A 25,466-nucleotide genomic window follows, 5' to 3' on the forward strand; every position below is an offset into this window, starting at 1 on the left:
AGGCACCAGTACAAGCTGGGGGCTGACCTGCTGGAAAGCAGCTCTGCAGAGAAGGACCTGGCAGTACTGGTGGATGACAAACTGACTATGAGGCAGCAACGTGCCCTTGTGGCCAGGAAGGCCACTGGTATCCTGGGCTGCATTAGGAAGAGTGTTGCCAGCAAGTCGAGGGAGGTGATCCTGCCCCTCTGAGGGGCCCCTCAGCCCTGCTGAGGCCTCAAGTACTAYRTCYAGTTTTCAGCTCCCCAGTCCAAGAGAGACATGGAGCTACTGGAGAGAGTCCAGCATAGGACTACGAAGACGATCAGAGGGCTGGAGCATCTGTCCTGTGAGGAACGGCTGCGAGAGCTGGGCCTCTTTAGCCTGGGGAAGAAAAGACTGAGGGGGGATCTTATCAATGTGTATAAGTACCTGAAGGGAGGGTGTCAAGGGGATGTGGACAAACACTTTTCAGTTGTCCCATGCGATAGGACAAGAGACAATGGGCAGAAACTGAACCACAGGAAGTTCCACCTGAACGTGAGGGGGAATTTCTCCACTGCGAGTGACAGAGCACTGGCACAGGTTGCCCAGAGAGGTTGTGGAGTCTCCTTCTCTGGAGATATTCAAGGCCTGCCTGGATGCAACCCTGTCTACCATGCTCTAGGTGACCCTGCTGAGCGGGGAGGTTGAACTAAATGATCTCCAGAGGTCCCCTCTAACCTTCCCAAGTCTATGATTCTATGATTCTAATATATTCAGGAAGACAACACGAGAAGGAAGGGGGTTTCTAATAGCCAGGTCTGACTTACAATGGCCACAAAGCCATGCTSTCTGTTAGCTTCAAGCAAAATGGAAGAGATTCTGAAGCTAAGCTACATGATAGTCACTATTTTACTTCTTTTCTGTGTCCCTCTTTTGAYTGGCTTCCCGAATGCTTTAGAATAAACTTGTTTTTTTGCTTAATCGTACAACCTCACCTGTTCTTAAAGTGATTAGGAGGGTCAGGGAAACACTTGCAGCTCTGTTCCCAGGAGCRGGTACGTGATTAAGCGCGGAGCCCACATCCTCCAGGCAGGAGGGCAAGCCTGCAAGGGCACTCCTCCACAAAGCTGCAGATGCCTGGCGTTGCTACCATCCCACAACCAAGTTTGCACAGAAAAATATTTTGTCTATAGTCAGCTGGAATCTGCTAACGAGCAGGGAGAGGATCCGAGAGKCGGGTTCAAGGCAAGTACCACTGCAATACCAACCAAGCCTAGAAATAATCAGTGGGAACTATCTAGAAATGAAGCAATCATTTTCTTCAGGCTCCGGATGGGGAGCTCCTGTGAGTTTGGTAGCTGGGGACAACCTTCATTATTTTAATGAGATCATACTCAATTTCTTAGCTATCTAAAAGAATTCAGTATAGGCAACCACATGTCATTCTAAACTCTGACCTACTGCTTCATCTCAAAGATGATAGCCCTTATTCTTTAAGTACACCGGTTAGCAATATCCAAAAGTACACGTTTTTATACTGCTGAGAAGGCAGCCAAACAGAGAGACCAGAGCAACTTGCCCTAAAACTTTCCAGCAAAGCAAAAACTCACCCCAGCCCTCCCAAACTGCCTACGCAGTTCTCACTAGCTAGGAACCAAATCCCCGTAGAAAGGGTTAGCTATGCTCAGTGGCCAACAACGCATTCCCTGTGGGGGAGAGACCTTCAAGATACAGTGGTTGAATGAGGCCAATAAAAGTGCCTGAGAGCCCGCGTCACTTTTTAAAATCAATTTTGAGGTGAACAGATGCAACTCRCATTTGGGCAGGCCCACAGACAAGCATGAAAATCGCTCCCAGCCTTTGCTGAACTACATACAGCCAACAGTTGTTCTTTCAGTCTTTCTCCAGCACAGCCCATTTGCAGCTCTTCAAGCATCTGTTGGTATCGGCAAACGTGCCTCAACATCAAGGCTGCAGAAGTTTTGTTGTATGGTATCAGATGTGGTTGAAAAAATTTATCATAGTTTTCCTTTACCTACTGGGGCTATCAGGGATGACTGTTTTGCTAGGAAAAGGATACAGAGGAAGCTATAGTGTTACAATAACACTAAAAACAGTTTCTTGCCACCAAAGGAGCCAGAGGACACCAAAGCAAGCCATTCCAATGGAAAATTTCAAACCAAAGTTACTGTTTCAGTAACACAAGATCTTGGTAACTCCTTTCAAAATACACGGGAATTCAAAGCAAAGGGTAAAGTTCCCACAGCCCCAGTGGCAGCACAGCTCATACAAACATCCTGGCAGCAGAGGTAGGACCTGGGGGCACAGCGATGCTGAACATCTCTTGCTCCTACAGGTTCAAGCTGAAGGGTCTGCTTCTTTCAAGGACGTGCTCACTGCCTGGCTGCATGATGTTCACCATACTTATGTGGACTCCCACAGTCAAATGGCATATAGGCGCYCAGCACGGAGAAAACACGCGTGCATTCCTAACTTGGCAATGGTCACAGCAGGGAGCCACCATCCCCTTCCAAGTCAGTCTCACTAGCTTCAAAACAAATTAAATGTCACAGCCTTTACTGGGAAGCAAGTCTGCCTGTCCCCTTCTCTGACTCCTCTAACTCTAGGATGCAGCCACTGCCCTCCTCTTCCCCACGTGACACGGGATTCCATCACTAACAGATACATTCTTCAGATTTTCTGTCTACCACGGGCACATTGTAGTCCCAACGCCCTCACTGGAGACCATGAGGTCACGTAGCTGAACTGAGGTAAGTGCATGACTGTAGATAGAACTTAAACAAACCTGCCTTCAAGGAGAAGCAGAGATGTCAGACTTTCTCCTGACTTGCTCTCCATCTCCCTCTGATCTTCTAAAACAAAGTTGTTTTTTTCCCCCTCCAACAATGGATTTTTTAAAAATATTTTTCAATTTTGCTCTCTAGAAAAAGTTTTCCAAAACTGGAAGGTAATTTTCTTTTTCCTTTCAAAACCAGAATTTTCTGAGCTCTCTATGACCTAGGTAAGCAGTTGGTTAACAAACATGTGTTCAGTGGTTTCTCTACCTTCCTTCCAGGTTACTCTGCCATTTTCTCGCCATCCAGACCAATCCCCAAATCTCAGTTTTTCAGGTGTCTGCAGTACCAGCAGCCTGAGGGAAGGTCAGATAAAGGTACCCATCTTTCCCAAGAGGACCTAGGTACAAGGTCAGGAGAGACTGTCAAAGGCAGTCCAGAGTCCTACTCAGAGAACAAGATCTATCTAACAATATTTTATTACTCCAGTGAAGCAAACCCCCCTGAGTGTCAGGGCAGCAGTCCCAGTGAATTTGTTGCTCCTCAGATCCTGAGGCAACATCTCCTTGTCATGTCAATGTGCCCGTCATTCCAGGGATCTGATACTTCACAGTTTAAATACAGTCAACAAACCAGATCAATTATCATCTAGGAAAGAGGTCTCCACTCCCTACTGAAGAGAGGAGGAACTTTGCAATGAGGTGATAAAAATGATTTTCTCTAAGTCTTCTTCTATAGTCCTAAAAACCTTCAAGGCTGCCTCATGGCAACCCTTATGACCTATCCTACTAGTGGGGGGACTAGCTAAAATCCTGCAAGGATACAGCTGCAGACAGGGGACTGAAAATGAGCCTCAGGGAATGCCATTTCTCACCTGGACTATTTCTCCACTGGAAGCAATTAAATCCATTGGGATGGAGACTCGGAAGAAACGGCCCACAACGGCAGAGCTGTCTGGTATGCCCACCACAGCCGGGACAGTCTCTCGGAGGTCCGACAGCACAGAGTGCATGGAGGCCTCCAGCTGGTTTTCCCAGTCCCGTACCACTTCCGACGGCTCGCTGGGCCAGTGGCAGTAAACAGAGGCCGCCAGCAACAGCACGGAGAGCAAAGTCCTCCCCCGGAAAGGGGGCAGCAGTACATATCCAACTGTCATTCTGCCTGGCGACTTCGGCTATGGTATTCCACCCGGAAAGGGAGTCACAGGGGATCTGTAGGCACTGCAGAGTGTGCAGGGGYTCCGCAAGTCCCTCACAGCAGCCTCATCCTAGGAATCTTCGGAACCTGATTAAACAAAGGAAACCAAATCAGCACATTAATTACAATATCTAAGCCAGCTAACTGATGCATACAGATCTCCTTTCAATGGACAGAGGACTATCTGCCTCACCGTCATCATCGTTTCAGCTCTTTGATTTAAGCAAAATTGTTAACATTACCAGGAAAGAAAGCAAGAGCTCAGTTCTTTCTCTGGAGTYCTGCCTCTCTCAAGAAAGACCCACCTCCTTTCCCATGCACAGAGCAGTACTTCTGCTGCTCCTGGAGCCACAGCATCTCAAGATTGCCACAAGAAAGGAGAAAGTACCAGAGTAGATACAACTGATGCCGAGACAGAGTACAGTGGCATTAGATGACCTTTCAAGGAAAGCTGAAGTCAGGCTGCGRTATCAGTGAATTTAAATGCTAATTACCCAGTATGAAGGCCCCAAGAAATCTTTGATGATTGAAAGCTGCCACCTTGACAGCTTGATGCATTACAGATGCTTCTGCTTCTTGATCCATGAGCCTGGCTTTTCAAGCCAGGTCTGCCTTCTGTTCCAGTTTTTCTATTAGCCAATGTATGTAGGTTTGATTTTGGGGCCAGCAACACARATCCCCCCAAAAAACAGACTGGTGTAAGCTATGCACATACTGTGTCCCACACTTCTACCCATTGACCAGTTCCCCTACTGCCTGCACAGCATGCTCATCRCCTTTCCTGGTGCAAAAGCCCCCTCCTGCCCTCACACCCTGCCAATCATCTCAGAAGAAATGTCTCCAGCTGTTTCTTTCTTGTCTGTTTTCTTCCTTCCACCTGTTTTGTCTCCATCTCCACCTTCTCTCTGCTCCCCTCTATATACCTCTCTTTCCTCCCCTGTTCCTTTAGTCTATTATTTCCTTCACTTCCCTGGTTACTTCTCCCTTCAGGCTGTGTTCTGAATCATTCACGGATCTGTACAGGCACACACTGCTTCTCTTCACATCCTATCTGCTGCATGACAGTCGCTGGATTCACTAGAAGAGGACGAAGCCATTTGAGGCTCACTGGGAAGCTGTATCATCCCACTCACAGCCTCTCTCAGTCACCACCGAGGAGAAGGATGCACCTTTGGTCGGCAGCACAGCCCGTTGACTGCTCTGCAAAAACAAGTCAGGCAGTGCTTTAAGTGGGACTGGAGGACAGAAGCACTGACCAAGGATGCCTCAAGTGAAAATTGCTCGGGTTACAGGAATGCACAGGACTGGTYTTCCTCAGGGCTAGGCATTCACAACTTCTTTAATCAACTCCCTTTTTCCAGGCTGCTGAGAGAGAAACCACTCTGAATTCCTAGAGCAAGTCCAGTCCAACTTATAACCACAAACAGCAAGTCTCTGTGGCTCCCAGTCCTCTGAGTACAGCCTCTATTTATTTTAGTTTGTTTCAGCTGTGCCGTATGATGCACATCAGGCCTTCCCAAGAGACCCAGGAACCAAACTGTGTGGGAAGGGCAATCCCACCAATTCTTGCTCTGTCTAACAGAGATCTTGGGGCTTCGCAAGAGCAGGACAAGCTGATCTGCTAGGCTGCTCCCAAAACAAGCACATATTGCCTACTTTGAGCTTGCAGAAGCAGGCAGAGGGTCTGTCCATGCCAGGAGCAGAATAGACTAAATCACTGCAAGTTTATAAATCTGCAATACAYCCAAGTACTGTCTGCTGATCCCCACACCAATATGGGCTTTATTTAGCATATACTTAAGGTAGTCCACTGYGATCTTTAAGGCAGAGATCTAAATTCAGGTGAGAGAAGCTGCTTCCAGGACTGCTCTAACAGAGGCTCACAGCACAAAYACATGTACATGCTTCCCCTGCTTTCTCAAAAGCTAAAAAGATAACAAGGTTTCTCTCAGAGCCTACAAAACAGGCAGCAACCCTGTTCTTGGACTGCTGCTGGGGAAAACTCTGACTCCAATTCCTGCATATAAGCAATCCTTTTATGAACGGAGGAATCACCAGCCCTGGCGCCTCCTAAGCTAGATTCAGACCCCCAAAACAGATGTTTTTACCCCAGAGGAGGCAAGCTGAAACCCAGATCAGTGAGTTGATACAGCAGAACACACCGCATCATTTCAACTTTCTCAGCCACAGAGAGATTAAAAGGACAAAAAGGAAGAAGGACAGGATGTATATGTTTGTACACTTAGCAGAAACTATTTTCTCATCCTGTCAGGTTACTAATTTACAATCCCTCTGCCCCTATCACAACTACATAGAGGCTGCTCTTGGAGCCCATCACAGACAACTGCTAAGAAGGACAGCTATTAAGTGCTGTATTTGCCCTGGATGCTTCTTCAATGGCACAGATCCCRATAAAGTTTGGACAAAGTTCCAGGCTAGCCACCAGGCAGACATGAGAATTGAGAAATTTCTCATTAAGACTGTCGAAGTAACCTGACAGAGGTTCAAAGAGTTCCCCCTTTCCTGGCTTGCRGCAGGTCCTGGCATACCCTACTATCCAGTCTGGCAGTTTGTGTGCAGATGGCTGGACTCCCAAATCTACCAACAACTGACACCAACAGCTCYAGGGACTGTTAGAAGGTCCCAGCTCCTAGCAATGTCAAATGGCTTAGCCTGTCTGCTAGGATATGTGACACTTCTCATTTTAGGTGTCTTCTTATGCTGCTGAATCCTGATGCTCCAATTTCTAAAAATTTACCCCATGCAAAAGCAGAGCAGCTCAAATCTCTGATTATGCAGTGTATAAAATTATCATTTGTCAAGTCCTGGATCTGACCAGCCAAAGAAAAAAGACAAAACATATTGCAGTCACTCTCCACAGCTCCAAGGATGATGCAGGCACAGCTTGTGCTATTCTGGAAATCAAGTCCTCAGGCACTGAGGCTGTTTTAGAGTTTCTCATCCCTGAAGCTGTTTGCCTGTCAAGGTTCAGCTTCCTCCTCACTCAAACTGAAAAGCACTCCCTTCAAATATTGGCGAAGTCCGTTACCATAGCATGGAACATTATATTCCCAGACTGCTCCACTCTTGAGGATGAGACCCCATGCAGGCTATGCATCCAGATCTATGAGTCTGACTTGTACAGTCTAGCATCAGGTGTCAGATGTTAACATTGCTATCTCAAAGCGCAGTTGAACAGCATGGGATAAAAGCATGGGGCACATCCACAGCTGGATTCTCAAAAAAATAGGCAGACTCTGGCCACTATTATGTTCAAGGTTACTACAATGGACTCTAGGAATAACAGAGGTAAGACCTGGTTGTTAACCCTAAAACCCACACTTTAGGAAAGTCAAGAGGTAGCATGCAAGGACTAGCACATCCTCATCCCTTGATAGGCCTTTTCACAACAAATCTCTCAGGTAAAGGTGTTGACATCTCCCACCCCAATTTAATGGACCAGATATCTTTCTCAATACCCCAGTGAACAAAGTCAGAGCTAGTAAAGAGGACTGTGGGTAATGGAAATTATAAGCTGGGTGCAATAAACCCAGRCTACTATACAGATAAGCCAGATATTTGATAGGACCACTATCAGTCTAGAGAGGACAGGACAGGACAGGAGACTTGGACAGGAATACACCACTAAACAGGGAAGCTAAGCCCATGCTCCTCCCAAAGGCAACCAAGCACACGGTAGTCTTTGCCTCAAGCGAGATACCTGGACTGCTACCTTCTCCACAGGTTAGCGTCACAACAGATGAAGTGGCTGCACAGGTAAGGAAGTCATGTTTCTCACAGGGSCCCCCCTCTCTCCTATTACGTCCATCCACTGTCACAGGATCAGATTCTGATGTACACCAACTGATTTTGGAAGCATTCAGAGTAACCCCAACATGAGGGCAACTACTGCAGTAGACATCTGGTGGAGAATACTCAACAGGCTGCGTGCAGAATACATTTTCTCATTCTGAATTTGCTACAGAAATAGAGAAGCCTTCTGCAAGAGATCTTGTAGAGGTCTCTAATCAACATATCATGAAAACATGGGATTTTCATGAGTGCACACTCCGGACAACAGTGCCTTAAAAAGGGCAGATAGAGGAACTCCCTTCAGTTTACATGGTGACTGAGGTACAGATGCTGCAGTAATGACACCTTAKTCAAGAGTTATTTCTCCTGAAGTCCACTCTCCTGCAGTGTGCAGGACTAAAAAGCAACCCAGACAGCAAGTATAGACAGGTTCAGAGACTCACAGCTGGTAGCTGGGTGAKGAACACAGTAGCAATCACTGGAAAGCCCAGCAGCCCTATGCCTCCTGCGAAGCCAAGATGCTATCAGCATAGAAATATTAGCACCTCTCTCACAGCTGTGCTAAGCCTCCACATCTGAGACGAGGAGAAATACCCCGCAGGAAGAAAGAGCTGCACTGGTCCAGACAACCAAAATACAACCACACAGAGTTGTAAAGATGCCTGAAAAGGTTCGGCCCTACCTCTCTATACCAGTYCCTGCCTCTGGCTTGTCATGGTTACCTGTGCAACTCATGCACAAGCATGGCACAACTCTGTGTTGTTTTACCAAAATGTGTGTTTTAATCTAGGGCATTTTTGTTGCATAGAGAAGAGTATTTGGGCAGAAAGGAGATGATATCTGTGGCAACTAGGAGAGGCAGATGAAGTCATCACCCATTTCAGGAAGAATTACTGCAGTAAGCAACAGACAGTGCCTGTTTGGTACATACCGCTCAGCCAAGGTAAATCAAGTCCTGGCTGTGAAAATCTAGTTCGACACTTGCAGGTCAAACAAATTGAGAAATTTAAGTTTCAGGAAGCTGCAGGATAGTCTCAGCATATGGAAGTGCAGAACAAAGGAGATCTATGAGGAATTCAGCAGCTGATATCAAAAGAAAATGCAGAAGAACCAAACAAAATTGTATCACAGAAGAATGTCGTAACAGAGCTCCACTTCACAAAACCGACAGAAGTCAAAACAGTGCCAGACTCTCAGGCTACATGTGCTCAGTGCATGGGCTAGGAACAAAAGGCAGGGCAGTACAGCTCTGTAGATCTCCAGAATAAACCATTCACTTGCAAATTCTGAGGTCCAGGTGGACTATCACTTCAAGACAGAACACCTTTTCTCATGTAAGGTCTTCCATCTAAAAACCTGATAGTCCTGCTCAGCAAGTCCATCAGCTGCAAGCACTGCAGTTGAAGAAGAGGGAACGTTWCATGCAGTGAGACTGGAATAAGTACTGACAACAAGTGGGGTGCCCAGGTCAAGTTCATGAGCCCAAACCATTTCACACGCACTAACACAGGCAAAGCCCAGTCCCACTTGATTTGAGACATCATCTCAGTTGTGTGCAGGAAATATTAGCATTCAGGATCATCTTCTGCAATCAGTGAATGGTGGAGCTCATGGGAATCAGAAATCCCAACACATAGCATAGACTACTCTTTCACATGACCTCAAAACAAGGCAAAAAGCCAAACACAGATGGTTTTCTGCAGAGGTCTTCTGATCTCTGGAAAGAATCAGGCTGCACGACTAACTCAGACAACATTTAAAATTTTCAASGGAAGGCTAGAACATCCCAGCTTATCTACACGACATACTGCTGCTTCTTTTCCAGCAGGATCTGTACTGCTCAGTTTCACAGAACACACAAAGGTTCAGGTTAGTCCTGAATTTCAGGATGYTTTGTTCAGTCTGATCTTCTGGAAGAACTGAGTTTCCCTTTATCCTCTTGCTTCTGAGAGAGCTCTTTTGCTCTCAACTTTAAACCTCTGAGATGCTGGATTAAACATCAAAGTCAGTATCAACATCCACTTCAGTCCTCGTGCTAGCTACTTGTGCCAGATCTCCAGTGCCAAATCCCCCCTTTCAGAAGCAGAATTTGGCCTGCTTGATGAAGTTATGTTGACATGATAGTGAACTTGATATGATGCTGACTTGTCAAGACAGTGCTGAGCTTGCTTGTTCCTTCTCCATGCAACTACAAGGCCTCTTGACGTGTTAAGGGCGTGCACTACCACCATTAACTCAGGAACGCAGAGTAGTGCAGACAAAAGATGAGGCTGAAAGGAATGAGACTAGGACAAGGCAGCTACTTCCAGTCACATATCCCCCCCAATAGCCTTTTCTTTCTACTTCTTGCAGAATCTGAAGCATCAGGCCAGGAAAAGAGTTCTGGCAGTAGGAACATGAACGCCCTGGAAGTCAGTCTTCCTTGTGGCCAGTTAAACAACTGCTTCAGTAAGAATCGGGGGAAATGGAGTCTCAGTCCAGCTATGTCTAATCCAATTGCTCAAACACACAATCACATCACTGGACTGCAGTAACCGCTGGCATGTTAATGTCATTGAACCTAGGATGCAAAATGTCCAGGCAACTAACTTGCAAGTCCCTAGCTCCAAATAAGACGGTATCTAGGACAGTTAGGAGAAATTCCACTTACTTGAACTGCTATTTACCAATATTCTCATTGAAGGAAGCACTAAACAAGTTTCCTCTCTYTAAGGAAACAAACTCAGACTCAACTAAAAAGGGCCGGTGCAATTTCCTAAACCAGAACTATTGTTTCTGCAAAGATCTCTTCTGCATGTTTCCACAAGCAAATCTCGGGGCAAGTCCCATCAGCTACCGCGTCTCTGCATGTCAAGGCAGCAAACAGAAGGAATGATGAAATCGAGCATCACTGGCCAGGCACACGAGGATGGCACGTTGCTGTACAAGCTTGCAAGTCCAAAACATGACAGCAAGCACAGTGACAGACCAGCTACACTGTCCAAAGGTGGCTGGCTGCTTGGTGCATATCTGTACTGTGTGAAGGGACTCTTGAGAAGTCTCCTCAGCATGAACAGCAGGTCGAGCTGTAAGCTTGACACGTTATCTGCACAGAGAACATTTCAGAGCATGCGAGTTAAGAAAGACTAAGAGTTTCCACACCTGCCCAGCTCAGGAAGTGCCCTGAAACAAAAGCAGCAGCCCCTCTGCTAGTCTGCATTGCAAGCCTGCAATAACGCTGCATTTTCTGACACTGCTATTTAAATGCAATGAGCCACACGTGCGTCGCTTCAGCAGCTTCACCCTTCTTCGCTCCTCAACCTCCCCACCTCTCTGTTCCTACTGCCAGGCCACCCCTCCGCATCGTGCCATGACCGTGCGGGGAACCAGGACAAGGGAGCTGTGCCAAGGTCCCCGCTGGCCCAGCAAGGGGCTAAGCGGAGGGAGAGGGATCAGCATCGACTGTCTAAGCAGCAAGGCAGGGCCTCACGGTGTAACGATAAAGCTGGTTTAGTGGTGAAACTGGTTTAAGACTTCCCACCGTTCCATACACCGTAATTTATACCAAGCCTTGGCTACACCAGTACTGGGGGAGGGCTAAAAGCCTCCRAAAGCTGACAAATAGCTAAAAGGATATAGGTGGTGGGGGGGAGAGATATTTTTCACAATCTCTTTCCTGATCAATCAAACTGTATTTCTTTATTGCTGGTTTTCCACATATCTGTCATCAGTAACAGGAAGTCTGATAGTGAAAAATAACCTAGAAAAAAGAACAGCAGTCATCGCTTAGCACAACGCGTCCTGGCCAGGGAAACAGTCACCCGCCTGCTGACGTGAAACGTGGTTGCAAACTAAGTCACTGACCTGTTGCCTTAACTAACAGCTTCATGAAAGCTACAGAGGAAGTGGGCACAGTGATCAACACCTCCAAGCGATTTTTACGTTGCTGGAGGAAGTTCTGATATATTGAAAGGGTGGCTCTGAAATTGTTACCGAAGAGSCGTGTTATCACCTCTCTGATAAGGAGAGGTAGCTCTCCAGAAAAGCTCCAGCCAAATGATCCCACTAAATAGAAGCAGAAGGTACAACGTAACACTGCCAGGGCTCCCCCACAGCAAAGAGAAAGTTTTCCCAGCTATCTTCCACAAGTCTTGGTTCAAAATCTGTGGGTTTGTGCTGCCAAGGAAGGAAAAAACCTTCCTGGAGCCCTTTGATTTGCATCTCGCACGCCTCCCTTTGGCCAGCAAAACCTGCTCTGTTTGTCCTCCCAGCCTTTCCCAAGAAAAACTCTGGGACCAAAGAGACCGCCACGGCTGACGCACGCACTTTGACCGCCAGGTGAGGTGACAGGGAGGTGTCTATGGGAAGCTGCACTGCTCAAAYGGCCTCGCAGAGTTTTTGTGCTGATTAGGGGGGCAGAAAGAGCAAGATCTCCAGTGCCGCCTGCAGAGGGGAATGCAAACAGCCTTCCAGCGGAGCAAGCAGTAGCCTGAGGCCGACTTCTCCAGGGCACACGGCAGTGCAGGGACACCGCAGGGCAGAGGGAGCATGGAGGCACGCGCAAGGAGCGGTAGAAAGGAGCAAGCGGCAGTGGCATAAGCTTAAGCGCGAAGGACGCGAAAATCCTTCTACCAGCTGGGCACGGAGCACGTTTTCCTTCCGTGCAGGGTGCACTTTACATTCCCCCCTCCAAGGTGCAGTGATAAAAGCAACTCCTGGGGGYGCGCACCGTCCTCCACGCTCCCACCGGCCTGTGAAAAAGCAAAAGAGGGGGAGGACAGGAATGAGTACTTACAGCACGCYTGAGCTATGTGCTTGCACAGAGTCGCACTCTTGCGGGCCCTCTTGCCAGCAGACCCCACAGACCACCCCCCAGCCTTTAAATTTCGCTCGCTTAACCCTTGCAGCCGATGCATGCTGTGCGAGGAGCTCCGCTGCAAGCTCAAGCAAGACCTCGAGCCTCAACAGCATCCGCCTCACCGAGAGCATGGAAGCCGCCAGTCGCTGCACCTTACACGAAGAAGTGACCAAGAGCAGCAGATTTTGATTTTGGCCRGGCAGTACCTTTTACTGCTTCATGAAAGCGTGACCAACCAACCGCAATCAATCCTTTCTCCCCCTTTGCTACTGCCAGGCAGACAACCGCGATCGTATCTTCAAGTGCATTCAGTTGAAAGGAAACTCAGATATTATCTTCTCAAATATTTAAGCGGCCTCAAAGTCTTTTTTTTTTTCCCCTCCTGTAATTGCAAACATCTTAGTCAAGCAGAGCTGCCATTTTCCTGGCTGCTGGCAGCAAACAGACAAATCAGGATAGAAGCACTCATCAACAAGTCAAAGCGGAAGACTCCAAATAACAACTGAGGGCAGTTTCATCAGCGACTCCCCACACATTTAACACTACTTGCGTTTTCTGAGCCACCCCATTCGTAAGGAAAGATTAGGAGGGAAGGACAAGAGGGATTATCAGAGGAACAAAATGGATCCTGAGGACAACTCAACCCCTGGGGRAGAGCTGGCAGAGAACAAAGCGGAGCGTGTAAAAGCGCAAGGGGGATGGGACACAAGGAGCTGCTCACTCCTCTAATAGAAGGACCAGCAGCCAAAGGAAGCTAAYTTGGACCAGGCTCCAAAGCTAAACAAAGTAAGGTAGTTCCCCCACCGGATCTTACGRCAATGATGGATGTTAAGAATTCATTCAGGTTTAAAAAAAGAAGACAGACTGGACAATACTATGGAAGGAAGAGTTACCACGGTGCCGTTTCAAKAAGCTCTTCATGACAGATCACGGGACATCAGGAGAGCATCCAGGCAAAGCATGACTTGCCTTCTCATCTAGGTGTCTTCCTCTGGCCTTTCCTCTAGGAAAAGGTGTATAGGCTAAATGTACAGCTGTACTGGGGCAGAGTGAATGCCTGTCTTAAGAGCACTCAGTTTAACTTGGCTTTGATTTCATCCAAGCTTCTATCACAGAGCCATCCAGTGCCACAGAAATATCTACACGTACTTCTTGCTTTTGTCTGGAAACAGAGCTAGGAAGTTTAATATTCCCTAGTATTTAACACTATATTTAAGGGAACACAAGCCAAACCTAGTACTAAAAGCCACAGGAAATTAAACTACAAGAGGTTGGGCTAAGAGCTACCTTTATACAAAAGTTATAAAAAAATGCCTATTTTGAAGACAGAGAGAGAACAGGCATGTACATATACRTGCATATAAACATTGTAACAGTCTCAAAGATTTACTAAATATAAACAGAACTTGGACACTAAGTTAAAATAGGTATTTTTACTCTAGATTTCTCCTTTTTAAGGACAGCTTCATATCTCGCTAAATTTGCTTGAAGTTATTTCTGAAATGAAGACGGTAGCACTACAGAAAAGCTTTTCTAGCAGACTCCAACCCGCAGCAGAGTTTGGGACACAGAAAACCTGGCGTGGTAAAATTGCCTGGGCGGCAGAGTAGAGAAGCAGCCAGAGGTTAGACCAAAGCATCATTCTGAAAAATTACAGCAATTTTAATGTGGATCATGAACGAGTTATTTCACCRGTTAGCGTGCAGAAGGCAGCAAACCAATCCCCAAGACACTGCACTTAAAACTGAGGGCCACTAATTGCTAGAAACATTGGAAATGCAAGATATAGGGCTCTCGAGATAAAATTCCCAGGTCATCCATGGGCTCAGCATGCCACAGTARCTTTATTGTCACTAAACATGTCATTTGTGATTAAAGTGCTGAAATCCAGGGACTTGCCTGCATTGCTTCACATGGGATTCTGACTGTTTTGCATCTAAATTTGGAAGGACAAAGTTAATTTTTATATTGCTTTAAAATTAAGGGGGATTTTGTGCTGAAAAAATAAATGTTCTCAGGTATAATTAAAATAAGACGAGCCTGGACTGCCCTTGTAACTGAGAAAAGCATCCCCATCCATGTTCCGAGAGGCCCAAACACTGATTTTGGAAAAAAGCTCAAAACAACTTTAAGAGGGTGTCTAATGAAATACTTAGAGGATATATCAGAAGCATTAGTCAGAGGCAAGGCACGAAGGCAAGAAGAGAAGAACAAAACAGAAATGAGCAAGGTAGGGGTTCACTTTTCTTCACGCAGCTTCCACTAAGGAGAACCTGCAAGATGAGCCAGCATGACAGTGGCCACCGCACATCCTGCGCCTTGCTATCGTTCCCAGTACACCAGCTGTTTCAAGCCTAATTCACACCAGCTAATGACCTTTGATAGTCACCCAGCTACCAGGAACAAGGATTTCTATCTAAGGTACCTGTTCAAGAATCAGTTTAAGCCGATGCGCCRTCACCGATAAGGCTGTGGTCTTTCCCTCCACTTCATGCAACAAGGGACAAAATCATCCCCTAGTCTCTAGCAGCACTCGAAATCTCAGCTGAAGCCCAGGAAACCACCCCCTTCGTGAACTGCTCCATCATATTAAGCAAGAGATGTTCTCTTCAGATGTAGTTATGAGCTTTGAAACAAGTGAGGCTAAAAAGATTTGCAGCTCTTGCTTGCTTTCTTAATTGAATTAAAGGCTGAACAAAACCCCTTATGAGCCGGAGAATCCACACGGAAGAGAGACCCTGAATATCCTAATCAGAGGAGAAGCTTCCGCTGGAGGTTTGGTCTTATTAAATACTACAGAATCCACACAGAGAAGARAAAGACCCCGAGGGACAAACTTTCTCCTCCGCAGTACAGCAGGAAATCTTACTTGAGTCCTTCCTCTGGTTTGGCTTTCTGAACACATCACACGTTGCAGAAGTCACATAGGAGCAAGAGAAGTGAGCTCATGCTACAATGCTTTTAGCCAGCAAAAGCCTCTCTCCCATCGTGCCATCCCCTCCCTTTTTCTTTTTTTTTTAATATAAAAAATTTATAAAACTCTGTCAAATTAGCAAAAAAACTATTAGTGCTTGGGGTAAGGGTGAGGGACAGACTGGTGGGCAAGGCAGCCCAGGTAATCTCCTTCCTTAGGAAACCTGATTATACTTCCAAATCATGTTCTAAAGGCTGCATTTCTGAGGCTTCAGCTCTGGTGGTACTTCTGAGCCCAGAAAGATGGCTTGTAGCAGGCTAGTTAGCAAAATCCATCTCTAGGTTTTAGCCACGCAACGGCAGCGCAGAGTACTTTTCAGCACCAGACAAGTCCTGTGCGCTAACTGCATGCAAGTTTTTGGAAGACAAGTCAGCACTGCTGCCACTAGGCAAACATTAGCTTTGCTAATGGTATTTAAGTAGGTAGTGAAGCACACTGGAGCACCCGACAGAAGGCAACTTGAGCAGGTGAAGAAGCACACTTGCATACTCTAGTGCAAGGAACAAAYAGTCCCTGAGGTCTACAGGCACCAAACCCAAGCACCAGGAAAGAAAATTGTCATGAGGCTTCATACTCAAGAGTCACATCAAAATCTTATTTTGATGTCCTGGTTTTTGGGCAGCCAGACACATTCCGAGGGTTTGTAATAATCTGAGTATTCCACTAAATTCCTCAGATAATGAAATATTTCAAGAGGGCCCTTGAAAGTGTGTTAGCAACATGATTTCATATAGGRTGCTGTCATAGCACCAGGGCTTTGCCTTCCAGTCTTTGCTTAGTGAAAAAGCTTAAGATTTCCCCTATATGCCAGGTATTTGACTGTTAGGCATAAGATCAGGCCGTTGCCACCCAAAGGACATAAAGCACCCAAACAGCTGATATTAAGTGGATACATGAAACAAGGCAAGCAGCACCAACAAAAAGCCAGTTTTCAGCACTCCAATGACATACGCAGTATCATTTATATTCTTGGTGCCAGCGTAACTAAGGCCAAGCACACTCTGTTTAGAAACAGTCCAGTGTTTCCATCAGTTTTACCACCCCACCCTAAAACAGCGAGCCAAGGCATCAACATTCACAATTATGGAATTGCTCAGCCCTGATTCATTACTCAACTGGTAAGACTGCCACAGCTCTTCATTTAAATACATTTACCATCAACCGATTTATGCAGAGCAGCCAGGGCATCGGCCACATACTTGCAGCTTTCAACGTTTCTCATGAAAACTATTCTAAGTGCTTTTTGGCAGAACGAGATATAAATGTTCCCACTTTAACCATCAAGCATAAAATGGGAAAAATGCAAAATGAAGCAGTGCTGTTCCTCTGCCACAGAGTAAGCATCTGAAAGAGGAATTAACTCCCTGAGCATCAGCAGCAGCCAGCCAGGCCGCACATTCCCTCGTGTCCTCAGAAATTCAGGAATCTCCAAAAGAGTTCCTGTCAACATCTAACCGATGATCCTTTCATGCAGGTGCACATGTTTATAGGTTCCTCCTCTTCCTGCTGGAGACCAGAGGGCAAAGGGCTGGACTGCTCCAGTGAAACTTTCTGCTCTTCACAATAACCTCCAGCCTGTGCTGGCCAGCCTTTCGCTCACCGAGCGAGTCGGAAAGCAGCAGATCACGGAAGGCACAAGCTCACTGAAGCAGAAGGGCAGGCACGGCTTAGCAGGTCCATCTGTTTCCCAAYTGCCCTGGCACAGGAAGAATGATTTAACTAAGAAAGCAAAGATCAGCACCTTAAACAAGAYACTAACAGTCTGCATCTCATTCACGCAGCACTAATTTCATCGAGTTATCTTTCCGTGAAGTTACCTTACTTGTTTACCTGCACTACCTAATAAAGAAAAGCRCTTAGCGGGTTTTGCCCGTGGCCTTCACTAAGTTGACAGCTTCAGGCATTCAGCAGGATGCACCCCAAGACTGGGGAAGGACGGAGCTGCCTTCTTCAGGTACGCCAACGCAGAGATAGCCCCAGCTCTTCTCCAAACCTCACTCTGGTATTGAGAAATCAAGAACCAAGTTGCAGCATTTCAAGGCCAGACCATCCAGGGTACTCAACTATAAGGAATATCGGCGAGATTTAGGCACCCTTTTTAATACTAACACTCTGCCCCATCTATATAAACACAGGAGACATTTGGCATGGCTGAGCTCATTGCTCCCACCAAGACCCATGTGCTCAGCATCTGGCCAAAAAGGGCTAAGCTTTGGGAAAAGTATTGCAGAGCAATATGCCCCCCTCTGAAAGCAGAGCACCACTATACCCAYAGCAAGCCCTAGGAAGTTTCCGGGGTTGCTCCTAGTAAATCCCCTGAAGCAATTGCAGCACAAGCACACTCCCACCATCGCCAATACCCAAATTCCATAAAAAAGGGCCAAAGGATTGAAAAAAATATTTACCAGAAGCAAGCATGATTTTTAATCTATTTCTGACAAATTTAAGTTTCAATTAGGTGCACACCTACAGCAGCAAACTTAACGTGACATTCTGTAATCTCCTTACTTTCCTCCCTGGTCACACATTCACATTCCTACCACCAGGTTTTGGCTCTCATAGCTCAGAAAAAAATGTGATGGCCCATTGCTATTCAATCACACAGCAAAATATAAACAGTTTAGACAGAGGGGATAAGGGCTACATAAAAAGAGATGCTCCAGTGCCACAGGAAAAATGCAATCCTGGAGTTACTGAGAGGCCTTTAAGCTCTGAAGGTGTGTTCGGCTTCCCTTCCTTTTATAATGCTAGCACAGATGCTGGAAAACAATTAAACTGCTTATCACAGTATGGGCCATTCAGCCTTCATAGTGCAACAGCAATTCCAGTCCCCAGGTGGCAAAAGTAGCAATTAGGTACCCAATTATGTGCACCAAAGCTTCCCTTTGCTTATTTTATTTTATTTCAATGGTTATATAGTGTTTCTTCTGCTTACTGTCATTAGAAGATCATAGTTTTCTGGTWTGAGCTATAAAGTTTCAGTGTAAATCAGGTCAGTCCGCTCAGAACCGAAGCGTCATCCTGCAGGACGAGTTGTTGAGCAGAGCCTGTTTACCTGGTCACCATCGYTATTTCCTCACTTGGAGAGGTGAGACTGTTAATTAGTTTGAAAATAAATAATTAGTTATTCTGCAGCTTGGATTAGCCTCCACCTTCCAGACAGCCCTCAAAAGAAAAAAAAAAGAAAGGAATTCTGGAACAGTGCTTGAGTCTCTTCTGCGCTTAATAATGGGCTCTAAAGGAAAAACATGTTTTGGTTAGCTTAGCCCATCCTTTATAAAGCAGAAAAGCTATGCTAAAAAAAAAACCACGGTTTTCTATTTACAATCCACCAAGCACTCACTTCTTAACAGGTCTCCGGTCAGGGCAGAACCCTGCAATGCTCTGTTTGCACCACCACCACCTGCTGTGTGGTGGATCAACAACAGCCACCTACAGTTGCGCCGGCCCTGTCTGGGCTAAGTAAGGATGCCCTCACTAACATCTTGAAGGTGTTTCCATACCCTGCTACAACAGTGACGCTGCAACCCGGAGAAGCATGCTAGAATGACCAAGAACGATACCGTTCTGGAACCACAAGCTCAGCAGCGTCCTCAAAAGGTCATCGTTACACTGCTGGAGCCAGCTCGGAGCGAACGAGCTCCTATAGCTGCTAGAGCACCGAGGCCACTTTCCACAAACAAAGGAGAAACTCTGCCAAAGACAACAGCGGTGCCTCCCACAGGAGGGGCACTAGCGGAAGACTGACTACCACTCATTTCCTCAAACCCTTATACTAGCCTCGAATTTTGCTCTTTACGGTAGGCTAAGCCTAAAAACACCATCTCCCAAGTCTTCCAGCAGTATGTTAGGTTGCTCTAGGTAATGCAAACAATTGCACTAAGGTTGCAAAAATGAGTTAAAAAAAAAAAGTCAGAATATACTGAGAATTTGTGAACTGGTCACAGTAAATCATTCATTCTCATCTTCCACCCTTTTTTCCCCCATTTTTTGCTCCCTCTGCATTCAGGACAGGCAAGTTGTTCGTCCTTACCTTCAACGGCATGGGAGAGACAGGATCTCAGCTCCCAAATGTGCTGAAAGCCAGCAGCACCAGCTGCTCCCACAGCAATTATTCCGCCTCTTTGACCCCAGGCTGGAGGAGGCCCTTTACAGATAGGATCTTTGAAAAACTTATTCAGATAAAGCCTACAAAACACTAGTCAACCAGGAGTCTTTCAGATGCCTGTAACTGGATAAGACGCAGGCCATTTTTTGCTGGGAGAAGAGATGGCACATCCTTGGCAACAAGACAACCCACTGCCAATCTTCAAGCCATTGGAGCACAAGTACTTCTCAATGAAAGCAGTTAAGCTTTGTTTCTTTACTCCTCTTTTTTTTTTAATATTGACAATTTAATGGGTTTTTTTTTCTTTCAACTCCTGGAAATGACTGAACTGTCTTTGCTCAAAAGTTGAAAACAACCCTGAGGCAGATGCACAGCACGGGAAATTCCAGGGCTAGTAATTAAGTCGGAAGAGTTAAATGCAACTCAACTGTCCGATAATCTCAACAACAGGTGGTTTGAGCAGCGTCACTTATATGCTCCCTGCTTACAGAAGACCACAGAGGGGAAAAAAAACACTACTACAGCAGCCAAAGCAGGCAACCCTGTGAAAAAGCATAGCACAGAGCCTACCCAGCTGTGGCCAGAGTGTGAGAGATTGCAGTTCAAGCAAGATTTAATTGAGGGAAGTCCTGCAATACAGAGCTCAGACCCAACCACTAGGCAAGTTCTCTGGGATCTGGGTTAACAGCAACTGTACGTGCACGCCTCACTGCTTACCGACTCGAAGCCGTGCTCCTCCCAAGCCTTCGCTTAGTAATTCCCCTCAAAAGCAGTTCCATGTGAACCGTTCCTCATCATCTGACCTGCAACCAGCACAGCGAGGCCAAGGGGACTGCGGGCTTTCAGCGTGGGCCAGAGGGCACGGAGTAGCAGCGGGGAAATGGCACAGGCTTCTTCCCTTCTCTGGCCGACTGTCAATTCTGTAGGCAAGGCGCTGCCTGTAACGCAATTAGGTTGCGATGCAAACGGCATCGCGATCATCGTGGCTTGCTAAATCGCTGCCCTTGCGGGAGCTAAGCTACTTCAAAGCAGAGAGAAGACCTCCCAAATACAAACCTTGATTAGGCAAGGTGTCCGAGAAGCAAGAGTTTGAAAATAACATTTCACTGTTGCAAAAAGTTGTTTCTGTGATCTAGTTTTATTCTGTGTCATAATACTGGCTGTACCCTTGTTTTCACTACTATTCCTACTTGGGAAAGCTATTTTCTTAACTGCTCTTTCAGAAAAAAAAATACAAAGAATTGGAGGAAAACCTGATAGGAGGACTTAGGGCAGATTGCCTCCATTTTTTTAAACTTATCAGCTACCTAAATCAGCAGTGTCCCTATGAATTCCACCAAACTGCTGGCTTTCAAGGACAGCCAAATCATTCGGAGACTTACGATGGACGCCCTGAAGCACTGCAAATAGCTTGATCCAGACAGGCTGAAGTAGCCTAGCAAAATACCCAGGAAGTCATTTAAGGAGAAGTCTGATCACATCACTTGAATGTATTGGTTATTCTGGGTTTTCCAAGAAAAAAACACACACACAACTGAAGTGCATCCTAAGCATTCAGATACCGTGCATTCTGAAACAAGCACGCAGGCCAGAAGGAAAGCTCCAAGGCTTGCTAAAACATCCGTAATGTCATCAGTCACAGCAAGTTTGCTGTGCTTGTAATGTACACAGCCAACACCCAGAAGAAAGCTGCTTAGAGATCAACAGATAAAGTTTTTCCACCATGTAGCTTGCTATTTCATGTAAATCAGGTTGTCCTGCTACCRAACAGTATCCCAATATCAAGTGCAAAGAGCTCCAGAAGCAGGAGCAGCAAATGTTAAGTCAAGTGCTCACACTGTGGTTGAATTTCTTCAAACTACCCCCACCGACTGCAGGGTCCTTCTCCCTTCTCTACAGGTGAGGTTCTGCAGTCTGGAGCTGTATGATCTTCTCGCTTGTCAATTCAGGTGATCTCCCCAAAGCACTGCTGCCTTAAAATAGGGTTTTGTCCACAAAAATAACTCCAGATTCCTTAAAGATGCAAAGCCACGTTTTAAAACAACAAATCAGCAGCACAGCAAATTTGATTCATTAACTAATCAAGCTGGCTGTCTTCTACATAGGCAACGTGGGAGCAAAGCCAAACCTGTTCCCCAGCCCTAGCCTCTTTATTTATTGCGTACGCTGCTACGACCTTCCAGTGTGATCTAAAGGCTTTGCTTCCAACGTCCCTTTTCTTCTGACCTCCTGGAGCAGGGCGCCCCAGCACCAACAGGAGAGCTACCCACTCTCTTATCTTCAGCCCCAGCAGAAGCTGGAGGGGGTTGGAGAGGCAGTGTACAAATCAAGCCAGAGGCAAACAGCAGCTCTTAAGAGGAATGAACCGTTCTGTCAGTCTGTCGTGATTGATAAGTACATCCGCCGGTCCCCACCTGCTGTTCGCATTCCTGGCATTTCTTTCTGCAGCATTTTCTCTCCAAGAAGGGACCAGCTGCTTATCAACTGTTGCAGAGGAGATTTAAAAGACGAGAAACAGGCCCGAGCTTAGACAAAATTCAGAGATTTAAGGCTCTGGGCATGCCAAAGCCAGTTTATTTCCATCAGAYTGGAGAACCTGCTGGAGGGGGTGATACCAGGAGCCCTCGCAGGTTCCTGAAGGGCTGCCCTGTCTACAGGCTGACCGTGCAAGAAGCTATAAATGGAAGTTAATTGCTCTCGCTTTGATCATTGCTGCATCACATCTCTATTAAATTCCCTTCAGATAATGCAGGGAGCTCCAGAAAAAGTCCTCTCTACACTCAGCCACTCGCCTCCAAGTCATTTCCTGCACCRCTCAACAGCACCCTGGACTAAAAGGGAGGTAAAGGGGAAAACACAGCAGCCGTTTGAAAAGGATGAAGGCTTCGCTGCCTTCTTGGCAGCAAAGGGCCAGCTAAGCAGGACAGCCGGGAGATCACGAAGGACAGCTGCAGAGCAGTTGCTGCAGCCGCCAGAGCGCAAATTCCCAGCAAACACGTTCCCACCCTGCTCCCAGAGTCACCGCAGGGCGAGAATCTCTGCTACGTGGTCCTGGGGCTGCAGCAGCTTCAGCTCTGCCCAAGCACTGGCTCTCAACGTTGGTTTCTGACAAAGCGACTCGAATATGCAGAACCTTAAAACACAGCTCTAGTATCCTCCAGTCTCCTCTGCAACATGTAAAAAAAAAAACATTTGTCTTAAGTTGTTCAAAGCAGCAGCAAAGATTTCTGTGATTGAAAGAGCAGGAACTTAATTCTGGGTTTCGGTCTCGATATGGGGGCTATGTTTCACCTTTTATTCACAGTCATTTTAACGTAGCAGGGTTAAGATAATAAGCCAGTAAAATACTGTGGTGCCTCAAAGCTAGGGAGGGAACAGGACACATGCACAAGCCTACATGTTTTCAAAAGGAAAAAGAAAAAGTTCTGCACAGGAGAACAAACCAACCTAGTATCCTGTAGCTTTGGTCCTGGTATTTTCTAAGCAGATAGATCGTGAATGCCTCGATCACTGAAGCAGCTGAAGTTACACGCCTGCCTTTCGCTGCTGTGGGTGTAGCGTAACTGTTACAGAGCTGGGCTTACGTTACAGCTGTGCCTTCAGCCAKAAGGCAAATAGGTCTCTTCTACCTAATCAGTTATCACCGAACTCTCTTAAGAACTTAATGTCTTTAAGAGCCTAACCTCTCTGTCAAACTTGATCAAAACAGCTTTTCGGGTCAAAATTATTAGAGCACATATGCAGACTAAAAATCGTATCAGCCTGGTTGCCTTGGGAAACCAAGCTAAAGATACTGGCTATTAGAGGTTTGGTGCCACAGTACCTTTTCTAAAAGGGACTTTTTTTCCACTGGAAGAGGAACAAACAACTGCGAACAAGTCTAACAGTTTTTGCTTATTTGTCTTCTTTGGGAAAGGTGAGAGAAAGAAGCAGTAGTAAAACACAGGCAATTTCCCTCCCTGCCTGGAAGAAGAGCAAAATGCCCAAGAGCTTTTCATTTTAGGCTCCTGTGGTTATTTCCACCTACATACAGTACCTCTCCTTTGGCCAAAGCAGCGGCACTTTTACACGCCAAAAAGRATGCAGTGCAAGCCTGACTCATCCTAGACTCGGGATCCTGAAGAATAAGCTTGCTCTTGGGGCTGGGCTCCAGCAAACAGGATAACCCCGGAAGCCACGAGCACTGAGCATACCTCCCCTCTGCAGAGTGGTTTTTAAGCCGTATTTCCCAGGGTTATCATCCTCGTTCTTCTGAAAGAGCTCAAAGTTAGCCTCAGCGAAGGGAAGAGGAGAGCTCAGATGTTTGCTAGCCAGGTGTGAGCAGCATTTGATTAGCTGGCTAATGGGTGCAGCTGTCCTCCGGTTTTTATGGCTCTTGGAGGAAATTTAAACAGGAACTTTCTATAAATTAACTGTCCATAAAATGAACGTGTTTTCTCAATGTGCCAGAAGGTCAGGAAAGGTCTGCTCGGCCTCATGTTCCCAGGACTCAAAAAACAACCTTTGTATTTCCAGTTTTTCTTTCCAAAGCACAAGAATACAGGCTTCAGCCTGCTCTGTAGCAAGCTAGCAAAGTCATCCTCCATTCACAGCAAACTAATAATTTACAATTTCCCCTAAAATCCCCAGTGCAATCCAGATGTCTAAGTAGTCTTTGTCCCAGAAAGCAAAACATACGACTTTAGACTGACAGCCACAGCTCTGCTTGTCAAAACCCTCAGGAGCCACTCCGTTCTGTAGCAGTGACAAATTTCATCTCCATCCAGGTCCAGGGGGCAGAAAGGTGCAATAGGGTGCCCATAGAAACCCTCTCCCAACCTTGGGCTTCCTTGTCCTTAAGAGGATTATCTGAGAGGCAAGAGGAATATTCTGTTGATAAAGATGAAGTTCTTAATTTTTTTTAAGGAAATCAGGAAAAGAACATGGGAAAAGCCAGGCCCAAATAGAAAGGTCAGTGCAACAAGTAGGGAGAAAAATAAATAGTACATCACTACATCACTGTGAGTACATACTCACAAGGTGGAAGATACAGTAAGGTTTGGTGTGGGTTGGAGGYGCTCCTTCCCCAAGACATGCAACGGTCAGTCACCTCCGTGCCAGAGAAGTCCTGAAGGCTGTGACCCAGGCAGCCAGGACCCCAAGGAAGGGCTGATTTGCCAGGAAAGAGCTGCCTCATCCCCGAAAGGGAGGAGCGATTTGTTTGGCTGAAGGGTCGAATTCCTCCAGCAGCGCTAAGGAGAGGCAGGCAGCAGCTGCACTTGTCCCTGGCAGGCTTAGCGATCCGCTCCAGCCGGCCAAAGGGGCTCTCAGGGGCCACCCTAGCCCAGCACCCTGCCTCGCCCAGGGGTGCAATGCCACCAAGGGAAACGTCTTCCGAAAGGTGGAAATTGTGTACTGAAAACAAAATTTAGGAAGATTTTAAGCTGAAGAGCAATACAACTCTTCAAAGCATATTTGAAGCCTTACTACAGTTGCATTCCAGTTCCTGGGAATATTTTTTAAATAAGTATTAAGTCATTGTGTTTCCAAACTTGTATTAGGTAACTGCAATGTAACGCTTCAGATTTGAGACTTGAAYCCTGTTGGCCAAATTCGCTGCTGATTTTTAACACAGTGCTCTCTTACCTAGGTTACAACATTGGAATGTCACTGATTTTTTTTCCAAGAATACGCTTATTCTGTATTATAATATTAGGTCTCTATTGGTATTTTCTCCCAAATCAACAAGAGATTTTATTTCAAATCTAATTTCTCCTCTTTAAGATGTCAATGAGCAAA

The 25,466-nt window shown here is 46.3% G+C and overlaps 1 protein-coding gene across 5 annotated transcripts in view; it reads right to left on the reverse strand.

The window, feature by feature from the left end:
- The window catches only part of DAG1 (dystroglycan 1), a 62,573-nt gene that overhangs the window by 17,842 nt on the left and 19,265 nt on the right, over window positions 1–25,466 (reverse strand). For 4 of the 5 annotated variants that reach the window (XM_085313410.1, XM_085313412.1, XM_085313411.1 and 1 more), the window contains exon 2: window positions 3,634–4,043. In XM_085313410.1, the coding sequence (XP_085169536.1) occupies window positions 3,634–3,915 (282 nt within the window). In that variant the 5' untranslated portion in view covers window positions 3,916–4,043. Of the gene's footprint in view, window positions 1–3,633; window positions 4,044–12,380; window positions 12,399–25,466 lie in introns of those variants that run through there. The other variant, XM_085313413.1, reaches the window with a different exon arrangement.

The sequence above is a fragment of the Rhea americana genome, unplaced genomic scaffold, assembly GCF_003343005.1.
Source record: "Rhea americana isolate MKP2758 unplaced genomic scaffold, rheAme1 scaffold_384, whole genome shotgun sequence".
Taxonomy (NCBI): Eukaryota; Metazoa; Chordata; class Aves; order Rheiformes; family Rheidae; genus Rhea; species Rhea americana.